The 11,854-nt window shown below is 39.4% G+C and overlaps 1 protein-coding gene across 1 annotated transcript; it reads right to left on the reverse strand.

Annotated features, from left to right (window-relative positions):
• Positions 1-473: 473 nt before the first annotated feature.
• Positions 474-10,894, reverse strand: LOC129850740 (zinc finger protein 883-like). The gene is made up of 2 exons (XM_055917002.1): positions 10,295-10,894; positions 474-4,031 (listed from the first exon to the last, which is right to left on the reverse strand). The coding sequence occupies exons 1-2, from the start codon at positions 10,659-10,661 to the stop codon at positions 2,905-2,907; spliced, it is 1,494 nt and encodes a 497-aa protein (XP_055772977.1). The 5' UTR covers positions 10,662-10,894; the 3' UTR covers positions 474-2,904.
• Positions 10,895-11,854: the final 960 nt, after the last annotated feature.

Here is an 11,854-nt window from a genome sequence, read left to right on the forward strand (position 1 = left end):
GAGTGATCAGATGACAGAAGTCACATGTAGGTGCCAGGTGTAACTGAGGCCATAGATGCTCCATATCCATTACTTGGAGTGTTTTATATAATATGACAAATGTGTTTCTTTCTGTGTGGCAGGGGCAGTCAAGAAATGGAACGGCAAGGCCACAGAACATGACATAAGCAGAGCTGTGGGAGACCACCTCAAGCCCCTGGTAGAGCCGGGAGTGGTGTTTACCACTCCACCATGCCTTCAGTAGGCTGGAAAAGTGGGATTGATCTGTTTGATCCATGTTTCAGTTTTCAGAAGTTGAATCCTTTAACATATTGTTGATTTCAACAAATGGACTGGGTTGGTTGAAAAGTGATACTGAACATACATACCATAGTGGAAGACATACTGAATTTACACTAAGATGGACCAAGATATGTGTTGCTTTGGCAAGAGTCTGTTGATTTGGTCAGTCATTGGGTTCATTTGTTTTGCAATATGTTCAAATCAAGCTTTATTTATACAGCACATTTCAGACATGGATGCAACACAATGGCTTCACAGGAAAAAACAATGAAAATAAACAGAAATATTGAGGATAAAAAACAGAATAACTGAAAAACTAATGAGCATTCTAAGTAAATGTCATCGATTAAAATATGAACAATTCACTGCAATATCCAACCCAAAATATCATGTCTTACTCCATTGTTTGATGTTACGTTCTCCAGCAAGAAAACCAACATTTTTCCTCAAACAGAAGATGGAATTAACAAAGAATCACTGATAACAACCACAACTAAACAGGTTCTAGGAGGGGCTCTGAAAGACACTATGGGGGTGTCCACTGGAAGTTTACTAGTAACAACAACTGGGACATAAAAGACACCCACCATGAGACCCATTAAATCTGCCCAAGAAGAGGCAAACAAAAGAAAAACCCACACCAAACTTAAAGCTAGGACACAAACCAAAAAGGTGGAGCAACTAAAAGGTGTTGACTCTCCACATCTATCAAGACAACTGGAGCACTGGCCCAGACACTCTTAAATAGAACCTGGACCAGCTCAGGTGAAATACCTTCCCACTAACGAGATGGACAAGCCAGCACAGGTGTAACACATACTTACTAACGAGGTGACACCAATCAGTGCGTCCTACGTGCCAACGAGCTAGACGTGCTAACGAGCTATACATGCTAACAAGCTATATGGGCGAGTCCAACCTCAAAACATAAATGGAAAAACCAAAGCCTGTAACACCTTCCCCCTTAAGACAACAAATATATCCTATATTTTTGTTGGACAAGTTTGCTCACCACCAACAGAAAACAATTTCCATTTCACATTATAATCAACTAAAATGCTTCACCAATATAAACATGGTGTCTACTGGCAGTCAACAATTAAAAACAAGAAAAAACACATATTTCTAATTAATAATATACAATCGTATAATAATATCGTATCTTTTCTCCTTTTTCTTTCTAGACTCTCGTCTTCCTAAAACTCATTAGCTTCTAGAACTCTCTTCTTCCTAAAACCCACTAGCTTCTAGAACTCTCGTCCCCTTGGAACGAGCCCAAACAAAACTCATCTCCAATACGGAAAATCGTGCAGTCAAAATGAATTGTGATCCATGGCAACTCACTGGCAAAACACAAATCTTTTTGACTGCCCATTCTTGAGACAATAAGCAACCAAGTTGTCCTTACCACGGACGTGTCTGATTTCAAGAGGAAACTCCTGCAATATCCGTAGTAACTTTCCACCTCACTGCAGAGCTTCTCTCTCTTTTCAGGGTTCACTCGATAGGCATGTTGTTGGATCGGGGCCCAGTCCCCAATGTCATGCTCTAGTACATTTGGGTTGGCACATCTGAGAATGAACCCTGCTATTCTAAAAGAAGGGCAACAATGTCAATATATTTATACCCGAAAATTGTCAGTTGATTGCATAAATAATTATGATTACTAAAAGTTACATGAATTGTAAACATGAATTACCAAAACCAAATGTACACCCCATTGATAATATGTATTGTCAAAAAATTCACTTAATGGTAAGGCATGGTATAATAAAAAATGTAAAAAAAAATATTTGATTGCATAGTCTTATTTTCAACAACTTTTCAATTACACTGTGCTAGGTGGGATAGCCTCAATGTCAAAACACAGTTTTAACGTGTCCAAATCAATAACCAATATGCAGAAACAGTTTGGGATAAATTGAAAACCTAAACATAACATGTGCTATTTACACAAACATCTGCCACAATAATCATATTTCCAGAAAAGTTGTTTTGACAAGTAGCAATAAATCACTGATATCAATTAGGGGGGAAATCCGGTTGTACGTGATGTTGGAATGCATTTAAATGTAGGGGTCGCTAAACAAAGGAACGCAACACTAATTTGTCATAACTAATCGATATCATGCTAAAATCATTTATGTGACAGGAGGGAGATGAGGTTGCACGTCCTGCTAAAACTAACAGCTCAAAAACCACACAGAATCTGGGAATAATGTGTCCTTACTAAATCACATAAATAGTACTCTTCCAATTCAGAGCCTGGATTTTCCCCCTGAGGCTAATATCCATATCATGTTGAAATCAATAGAACAGGGGACAAACGTTTAGGGTTCTACATTGTGACATCATTAAAATACTCCTACTACAATGTTAAAACATTCTACATTGTGACATCATTAAAATACTCCTACTACAATGTTAAAACATTCTACATTGTGACATTAATTCATTGATATCATGAAACAACTGCTTCATGTATTTTCTGATGTTTAGTCAGAGATCTTTTATCAGATTACCTCTGGTCACAGCTAAGAGGTTTCTCTCCTGTGTGTATTCTCTGGTGTTGTTTGACTGAGTAAAACTCTTCCCATATTGATCACAGCTATAAGATTTCTATTATGTGTGTTTTCTCTGGTGTACATTCAGCTGCCCAGATGTAACAAAACTCTTCACACATTGATTACAGCTATAAGGTTTCTCTCCTGTGTGTGTTCTCTGGTGTAAAGTCAGAGAGCCAGATGTAGTAAAACTCTTCCCACATTCATCACAGCTATACGGTTTCTCTCCTGTGTGTGTTCTCTGGTGCACTGTCAGATAGGCAGAAGTAGTAAAACTCTTCCCACATTCATCACAGCTATAAGGTTTCTCTCCTGTGTGTATTCTCTGGTGTACTGTCAGATAGCTAGATCTACCAAAACTCTTCCCACATTTAACACAGCTATAAGGTTTCTCTCCTGTGTGTGTTCTCTGGTGTAAAGTCAGATTTCTAGATGTAACAAAACTCTTCCCACATTGATCACAGCTATAAGGTTTCTCTCCTGTGTGTGTTCTCTGGTGTGTAGTCAGACTGCTAGATGTAGTAAAACTCTTCCCACATTGACCACAGCTATAAGATTTCTCTCCTGTGTGTATTCTCTGGTGTACTGTCAGATAGCTAGATCTACCAAAACTCTTCCCACATTGAACACAGCTATAAGATTTCTCTCCTGTGTGTATTCTCTGGTGTACTGTCAGATAGCTAGATCTACCAAAACTCTTCCCACATTGAACACAGCTATAAGGTTTCTCTCCTGTGTGTGTTCTCTGGTGTATGGTCAGATCTCCAGATTGACTAAAACTCTTCCCACATTGATCACAGCTATAAGATTTCTCTCCTGTGTGTATTCTCTGGTGTACTGTCAGATAGCTAGATCTACCAAAACTCTTCCCACATTGAACACAGCTATAAGGTTTATCTCCTGTGTGTGTTCTCTGGTGTATTGTCAGATCTCCAGATTGACTAAAACTCTTCCCACATTGATCACAGCTATAAGATTTCTCTCCTGTGTGTGTTCTCTGATGAATTTTAATGCCTGATGAGGTGAATCTCTTCCCACAGTCAGAGCAGCAGTGAGTTCTATTCCCTGTGGATCTCTGCAGGTGTTTATTGAGGTGTTCTGATCTGGAGAGACTCTTCTCTGCCTCGTCAGCATCATGAGGTTGTTGAGGCTCCCCAAAGGATCCACGATAGTCCCGTATCTCTCCTGTGTGAACAACAAAGTCAGATGATTAAAGGCCCACAACAGTGGAAATCCACTGTAAAAGGTGATGCCAACAGCGTAGCCATGATGTTTTTGACGTCTGTAATGAATGTTAAAATTATTTGACAATTGTCTTAAAATGAGCAAGAATAGTCATATTTTAGTAGTAACATCGATGATTGTAGACTAGAAATAAGTTATTCATGTTGTTGAAACTAAGCAGTGTGCCAGACGACTTTTGGTCTCCAATATAGGCCCTTTTCTGTGTTTAATAAAATTGCGGCACAAGGGCGATGCGCACACAATTTGATTGCAGAAACACCTCCCTGCTAATGAGGAAACCGATAGTAATGGATGTAGTATATCTGCTAATGAGGAAACCACAAGTTATGGATGTAGTATATCTGCCTGGAGCAAAAATGGTGAGCAAAGCTTTTAGTTTTTCACAATGTATTCTGAATGTGAATGGGGGAAAACTCCGGGGAGTAACCTCTATTTCCAGGTTGATTATGAGTACATTTCACACTACTTTGGATTATAATTGTAAGGCTTGTTTGAATGTCCAGTTTAATATGTTTGAAGATTTATAAGTAATTATTGAAGAACCACGTTAATGACAGTATCCATTTGGGTGTTGTCAATAAAGTAAAGATTTTATTTGTATATTTCTCATATATATAGCAAAGCAGACCGACAAAAAAACAACAGAGTTACACGTGGGATAAACAAAAGTACAGTCAATAACACAATAGAAAAATCTATATACAGTGTGTGCAAATGGAGAAAGGAGGTAAGGCAATAAATAGGCCATAAAAGTGAAGTAATTACAATTTAGCAAATTAACACTGGAGTGATAGATGTGCAGATGATGATGTGCAAGTAGAAATACTGGTGTGCAAAAGAGCAAAAAAGTAAATAAAAACATGGGGATGAGGTAGGCAGTTGGATGGGCTATTTACAGATGGACTGTGTACAGCCGCAGCGATCGGTAAGCTGCTCAGATAGCTGATACTTAAAGTTAGAGAGGGAGATTTAAGTCTCCAACTTCAGCGATTTTTGCAATTCGTTCCAGTCATTGGCAGCAGACAAGTGGAAGGAAAGGCGGCCAAAGAGGTGTTGGTTTTGGGGATGACCAGTGAGATATAACTCCTGGAGCACGTGCTATGGGTGAGTGTTGCTATGGTGACCAGTGAGCTGAGTGAAGGCGGCCTAGCAAAGACTTATAGATGACCTGGAGCCAGTGGGTTTGGCGACGAATATGTAGTGAGGGCCAGCCGACGAGAGCATACAGGTCGCAGTGGTGGGTGGTATATGGGGCTTTGGTGACAAAACGGATGGTACTGTGATAGACTGCATCCAGGTCGCTGAGTAGAGTGTTGGAGGCTATTTTGAAAATGACATCGCTGAAGTCAAGGATCGGTAGGTTAGTCAGTTTTACAAGGGTATGTTTGGCAGCGTGAGTGACGGAGGCTTTTGCTGCGGAATAGGAAGGCGATTCTAGATGTAATTTTGGATTGGAAATGCTTAATATTAGTCTGGAAGGAGAGTTTACAGTCTAGCCAGACACCTAGGTATTTATAGTTGTCCATATATTCTAAGTCAGAACCGTCCAGAGTAGTGATACTGGACGGGCGGTTACGGGCAGCGGTTGGTTAAAGAGCATACATTTAGTTTTACTAGCGTTTAAGAGCAGTTGGAGGTCACGGAAGGAGTGTTGTATGGCATTGAAGCTCGTTTGGAGGTTTGTTAACACAGTGTCCAAAGAAGGGCCAGATGTATACAGAATGGTGTCGTCTGCATAGAGGTGGATCAAGGATTCACCCGCAGCAAGAGCAACATCATTGGTATATACAGAGAAAAGAGTCGGTCCGAGAATTGAACCCTGTGGTACCTCCATAGAGACTGCCAGAGGTCCGGACAACAGGCCCTCCGATTTGACATCCTGAACTCTTGTTTGATAAGTAGTTGGTGAACCAGGTATGGCATTGAAGTTCATTTGGAGGTTTGTTAGTTTGTTATTTGGTGAACCAGGTGAGTCAGTCATTTTGAGAAACGAAGGCTGTTGAGTCTGCCGATAAGAATACGGTGATTGACAAAGTCGAAAGCCTTGGCCAGGTTGATGAAGACGGCTACACAGTACTGTCTTTTATCGATGGCTGTTATGATATCCTTTAGTACCTTGAGCGTGGCTGAGGTGCACCCGTGACCAGCTCGGAAACTGGATTGCACAGCGGAGAAGGTACGGTAGGATTCAAAATGGTCAGTGATCTGTTTGATAATTAACTTGACTTTCAAAGACTTTAGAACGGCAGGGCAGGATGGATATAGGTCTGTAATAGTTTGGGTCTAGAGTGTCAACCCCTTCGAAGAGGATTAAAAGCGTGCAAAAAGTAAACTGCCTGTTACTCAGGCGCAGAAGCTAGGATATGCATATAACATGTAGATTTTGATATAAAACACTCTACGGTTTCCAAAACTGTTAAAATAATGTCTGTGAGTATAACAGAACTCATATGGCAGGCAAAAACCTGAGGAAATCCAACCAGGAAGTTGGAGATTGAGGGTTGTAGTTTTTCAATTTAATGACTTACTAATATACTGTGTCTATGGGGTCACTTCCCACGCCTTCCAGCAGATGTCAACAGTCTTTAAAATGTTGTTTGAGGCTTCCATTGTGGAAAATGAGAGCATAAGAGCTGTTTGACGAGGGGGCTTCCTGAAGAACATTGGTGCACTCTCGCGCATTCCCGTGATGCTCGCCTTACTTTCTTTTTCTTCTGTAATTCTTCTGTAATACGCAATTGTCCGGTTGGATTATTATTGAAGATTTTTGATAAAAATATCCTAAAGATTGATTGTAAACAACGTTTGACATGTTTCTACGAACTTTGATGGTACTTTTTTGACTTTTCGTATTGATGTTCTGAGCGTGCCTGGTGCATTTGGAATAGTGAAGGGAACACCTGAACAAAACGGAGGATTTTGGACATAAATATGGACTTTATCGCACAAAACTAACATTTCTTGTGGAACTGAGAGTCTTTCGAGTGCATTCCACCGAAGATCAGCAAAGGTAAGTGAAGATTTATAACGCTGTTTCTGACTTTTGTTGATTCCACAACATGGCTGGTAACTGTATGGCTTGCTTTGTCTCTGAGCGCTGTACTCAGAATATTGAACAATGTGCTTTCGACGCTTTTTTGAAATCTGACACAGCGGATGCATTAAGAACAAGTTTATATTTAATTCCATGTAAAACACTTATATCTTTTATCAACGTTTATGATGAGTATTTCTGTCATTTGATGTGGCTCTCTGGAATTTCACAGGAGAGTTTTGGAGGCAAAGTATTTCTGAACATAACGCACCAATTTAAACTGAGGCTTTTGGATATAAATATGAACTTTATCGAACAAAACATACATGTGTAACATTGAGTCCTGGGAGTGTCATCTGAAGCAGATCGTCAAAGGTTAGTGATTCATTTTAGCTGTATTTCTGTTTTTTGTGACGCCTCTCCTTGCTTGTAAAATGGCTGTGTGGTTTTTCTTGTCCTGGCACTGTCCTAGCATAATCTAATGGTGTGCTTTCGTCGAAAAGCCTTTTTGAAATCGGACACTGTGGTTGGAATAACGAGAAGTGTTTCTTTAAAATGGTGTATAATACTTGTATGTTTGAGAAATTTGAATTATGAGATTTTTGTTGTTTTGAATTTGGCGTCCTGCTATTTCAATGGCTGTGGTCGAGTTGGGACGCTAGCGTCCCACATACACAAGAGAGGTTAACCAAGTTTAATTCATCCCAAAGGGTCGTTAGAGCTGTAATTCAGACAACATGTTCTCACCATCACAAGTATATATACCCCACTTTGGACAATCCTCCTCTCCAATCCTTACATCTTCTGTGTCGACAGGAAGAGGGTAACAGGATACTAAACCCTTATTACTCCCTTCAGGGGATCTGACCTGACCTCAACCCTTCCTTCGCCTAATCCACAGATGTCCATCCACTTCCCCTATAGCAATCCTGTGATCTCCTCCCGTCCACCAAGCACATTCCACAGCCACTCTGTCTTTCTACAGATCTCACTCCTTTATATACTCTGCGTCTGATCTATCATGTCTTTAATATCTCAATGTTCAAAGTTTAGCCCAAATCCAGTCATAAAGTTACACTCCCTTTCAGTCAGTCAACTTCAGTAAAACATACCATGGGAAAATACAATCATTCCCCAACCGACCCAAACGGATACTAAATTAAACAGCCCCTGTCAGATCACCCAGACCTGACCCCGCAAGATGCGTCAGTTTAGTCAATTTATTCATTGTCTTTTGTTTGAAACACTCCTGTCAATGTTGAGTAAGGACGCACACCTAACTACGCATATAGAAGTAGGACTAGTCTACCTGGCCTGTGTGCAAATGTAGGCCTATAAATGTGCCCATTTGAGGATGTCTGATAGTATTTCTCATTGTCTTAACGCACCACCACTAATGAGCTGTGGAGCTTCTCAAAGTATTTTTTTTCTTCGCCTCAAACAGCAAGTAAACAAAGTCTAATCAAAATCAATTGCATACGACAATAGTTCCTCAAGTATTTTCGTAAAATATTTCCACTCGGCATGAAAGGAAAAAATGTAATTCTCTGATCCAGTGGAAATGTAATAAAATACCTGATTACTTCTTATCTTTTGCACAAATAGCCTACAGCTGTGTCTGTCCCAAACTCACTGGCGCGGGAAACTGAGGGCCCAGAATATTTTAGACAATGTCGCAAGCTTGCCATCACAAGTTTCGGGGGACCAAGTTGATAGTTGATACAATGTTTCAAGTTTGTTGTAGACAGGCCATGAGCAGCCAATGTGATTTCTAGGATATTTATTTTTATCAGGATATTTTCTATCTGCAGAATGCAATGTTTTTATTTTTTATGTCGGCTATTTTTTTTACATAGTTGGCAATAAAAGTTACTTTTAGATTTGTATAATTTTCATTTAGATTTAGATAGAATGTAGATTAATCACAGACAATGATTTTGAGATACTATTACAAATTAAATGAAACTGTTCCACAAAAATGTGCATATGAAAATCATAACTGGCACGCAGATCGGTAGAAATGGTCAGATACATTGTCTCTAAATGGAAAAGTTTGACGACCGCTGGTGTAGTTAATTACTGAAAACTTCAGGAGCATAACGACAGTATTTACAAAGTCCAGCAACAGTGGGAGGGAAGAGTTTTTCTCGGTTATATTGATGACTGGCTCCCTCGAGTAACTTGTGTATCTGTAATTATTTAATCAAACAGCATGCTTAGAGCATCAAACAACTTAAAGCAACAACTTTGAGAAGGGTTTAAAACAAAGGTTTCAAACCAATTCATGAATGTAATTACATCTAGGTATATGTCTTGCCTTTAAAGTAAGGGCATGAAAAAAATTGCTGAATATTATACAATGACTTATCAACAGCTCTAATAATTTCACCCCCACAGGAAATCTACACTGGTAATTCTAGAATATACTATATAGCCTAGAAACCTGGTTAAACTATCATTATGACATCATGGATGAATTCTAGAATATAATATATAGCCTAGAAACCTGGTTAAACTATCATTATGACATCATGGATGAATTCTAGAATATAATATATAGCCTAGAAACCTGGTTAAACTATCACTATGACATCATGGATGAATTCTAGAATATACACTATATATCCTAGAATTATGTTTAAAACAATAATTTTGACCTCATGGATGGCCAGTCTTTGTATTCATAGTGTAGTGAATTCAGGGGATAGCCTGAAGGTTGCTACAATGGCTTTCTCTATGAATTTGAGTGTGGTTACATTTCTCCAGCCCCCATCCCCCAGCTGTTTACCAAACCAAGTTTCTGAGCAGCCATTTTGTTGCGGTTTAAAAAATCGTTCCACCACTGTTTTGGTAATAAGAGAAATGTAACTACTTTCAAATTCATAGACAGACCATCCATGATATCAACATTATAGTTTTAACCATGTTGAGGCGATATGTTGGTTTACATTGTTTCTAAACATTAGAGTAGAAAAAGCTTATTTGGGGTTCTGATGGGGTACAACAGTTGAACTAAGCTCATGAGGCATGTGTTATATTCTTCAAGAATCAATGGCTATATATAAATAATTTAAAAGTCCAAAAATTGATGTAGCAATTGCAGATTTCCCCTTTAACGCCACACATCAGTTCAACAACTGCCGAGTTTGGTATTTAAGACAGTACTTACTAGTATTAATCAGGACGCTGTTTCTCAAAACCATCTTATGGCTAATTTCATCGTTGGATGCCTTAAGATGCGTTTGGGAAACCGGCCTCAGACACCCAGTTTCCTCCTCGTCCTCCTTTTTCGATGTGACAGTCATCTCCCCTTCCTCCTCTTTCACTCCAAATACGGCATCCTCCCCTTTCTCTTCCTCTTCTTTCACTGAAACGTCTTTCTCTTCTTCTTTCACTGTAACAGCCTCACCCTCTACTTCTTGTTTTACTGTGACATCCTCCTCTCCCTTCTCCTCTTTCACCAGAAAGATCAGAGCTTCTTTCTCCATCCAGCAGATATTATCTTTAGCAGGAGAAGAGTAGCTTAGTGACCGCATGGTCGGGATGTTAGCTAGCTAGGCTAATGCTAACTTAACCAGTCCGCCAGCTGACTAATAACAACACCGTAAATATTAAATTAAATCGGATAACTAACTAGACGACAGAAGTGGTTTTAAAACACAGTGGCTAATAAAAAAACGAAAGCATCTAAAGAGCTTTATTGGTTCGGCTATTGTGTCCAGCAAGCTACCGAGGTGTCTGACTGTCTGTTGCTGCTGTTGAAAGAAGCGTTCCGTCCACTAGATTATACGTCACAGTAGCAGCGTCGCCTTAAATTCCCACACTGCTGACTGGATTGGGTAGTTGAGTAAAATGTATATTTAATTTTCAGACAAAAAGTTAAAGGGTAGGAACTAGAGACGTCGCTAGAACTAAAATATTAATTAGCCCCCCCTGAATAAATCAATATCAGTCTATATATTTTTTCTGTGATTTATTTTTTTCGTCAACCATTCCATCGCATCTTAAACTTCTTACTGGGGCGGCACTAGGACCGGGGGAGGCTGCTGCACTAGTGATTGTTAGACTTTCTTCAGCAAAGATGGCTGAAAGAAATAGTTCGAGAGAGGGGTACCACTACACAGAACTGAACTGGATCAAAGATGGTGGACAGAAATACTAGGAGAGAGGGGTACTCCTACACAAAACTGAACTGGATCAAAGATGGTGGACAACAGTACTAAGATGGAAGCAAATGTAAGGGATTATAACGTCAAAACGAATCATGCAAAAACATGCACAGTTGACAGGAATGTTAGTTAATGTAGAGACAAACGATTATGCATTTTTTTATCATAAAGTTCATTTCCAAAAATCGTGATTTAGCAAGCTAGCAGACTAGCTAACATTAGCCAGCTAGCTGACTAGCTAACATTAGCCAACTAGCTGACTAGCTAACATTAACCAGCTAGCTGACTAGCTAACATTAGCCAGCTAGCTGACTAGCTAACATTAGCCAGCTAGCTGGCTAGCTTTATGGGTGTTGTGACATGAGTATGAAATTGTAATTCTGGTTGTTTTAGGGACTCCTGAAACAACCAGCAAACCAGACTGTCGTTTTGGAAAACAGTGGATGTAAAGAATCTAGCTAGCTGAAGAATTTACTGCAAATTTAATGTACAATTTTGTAAGCTTTCCTTGCTGATATTTACCATGCAGATAGATGAAATTACGTAGCTAGCTATGTTCT

Source organism: Salvelinus fontinalis, unplaced genomic scaffold, assembly GCF_029448725.1.
Source record: "Salvelinus fontinalis isolate EN_2023a unplaced genomic scaffold, ASM2944872v1 scaffold_2271, whole genome shotgun sequence".
NCBI classification, from domain to species: Eukaryota; Metazoa; Chordata; class Actinopteri; order Salmoniformes; family Salmonidae; genus Salvelinus; species Salvelinus fontinalis.

Coding starts and splice junctions, on each gene's coding strand:
- LOC129850740 (XM_055917002.1), bottom strand. CDS start 10,661: ATGCGGTCACTAAGCTACTCTTCTCCTGCTAAAGATAATATCTGCTGG. Junction 4,032..10,294: donor CAGCGTCCTGATTAATACTA/GTAAGTACTGTC, acceptor TTGTTCACACAG/GAGAGATACGGGACTATCGT.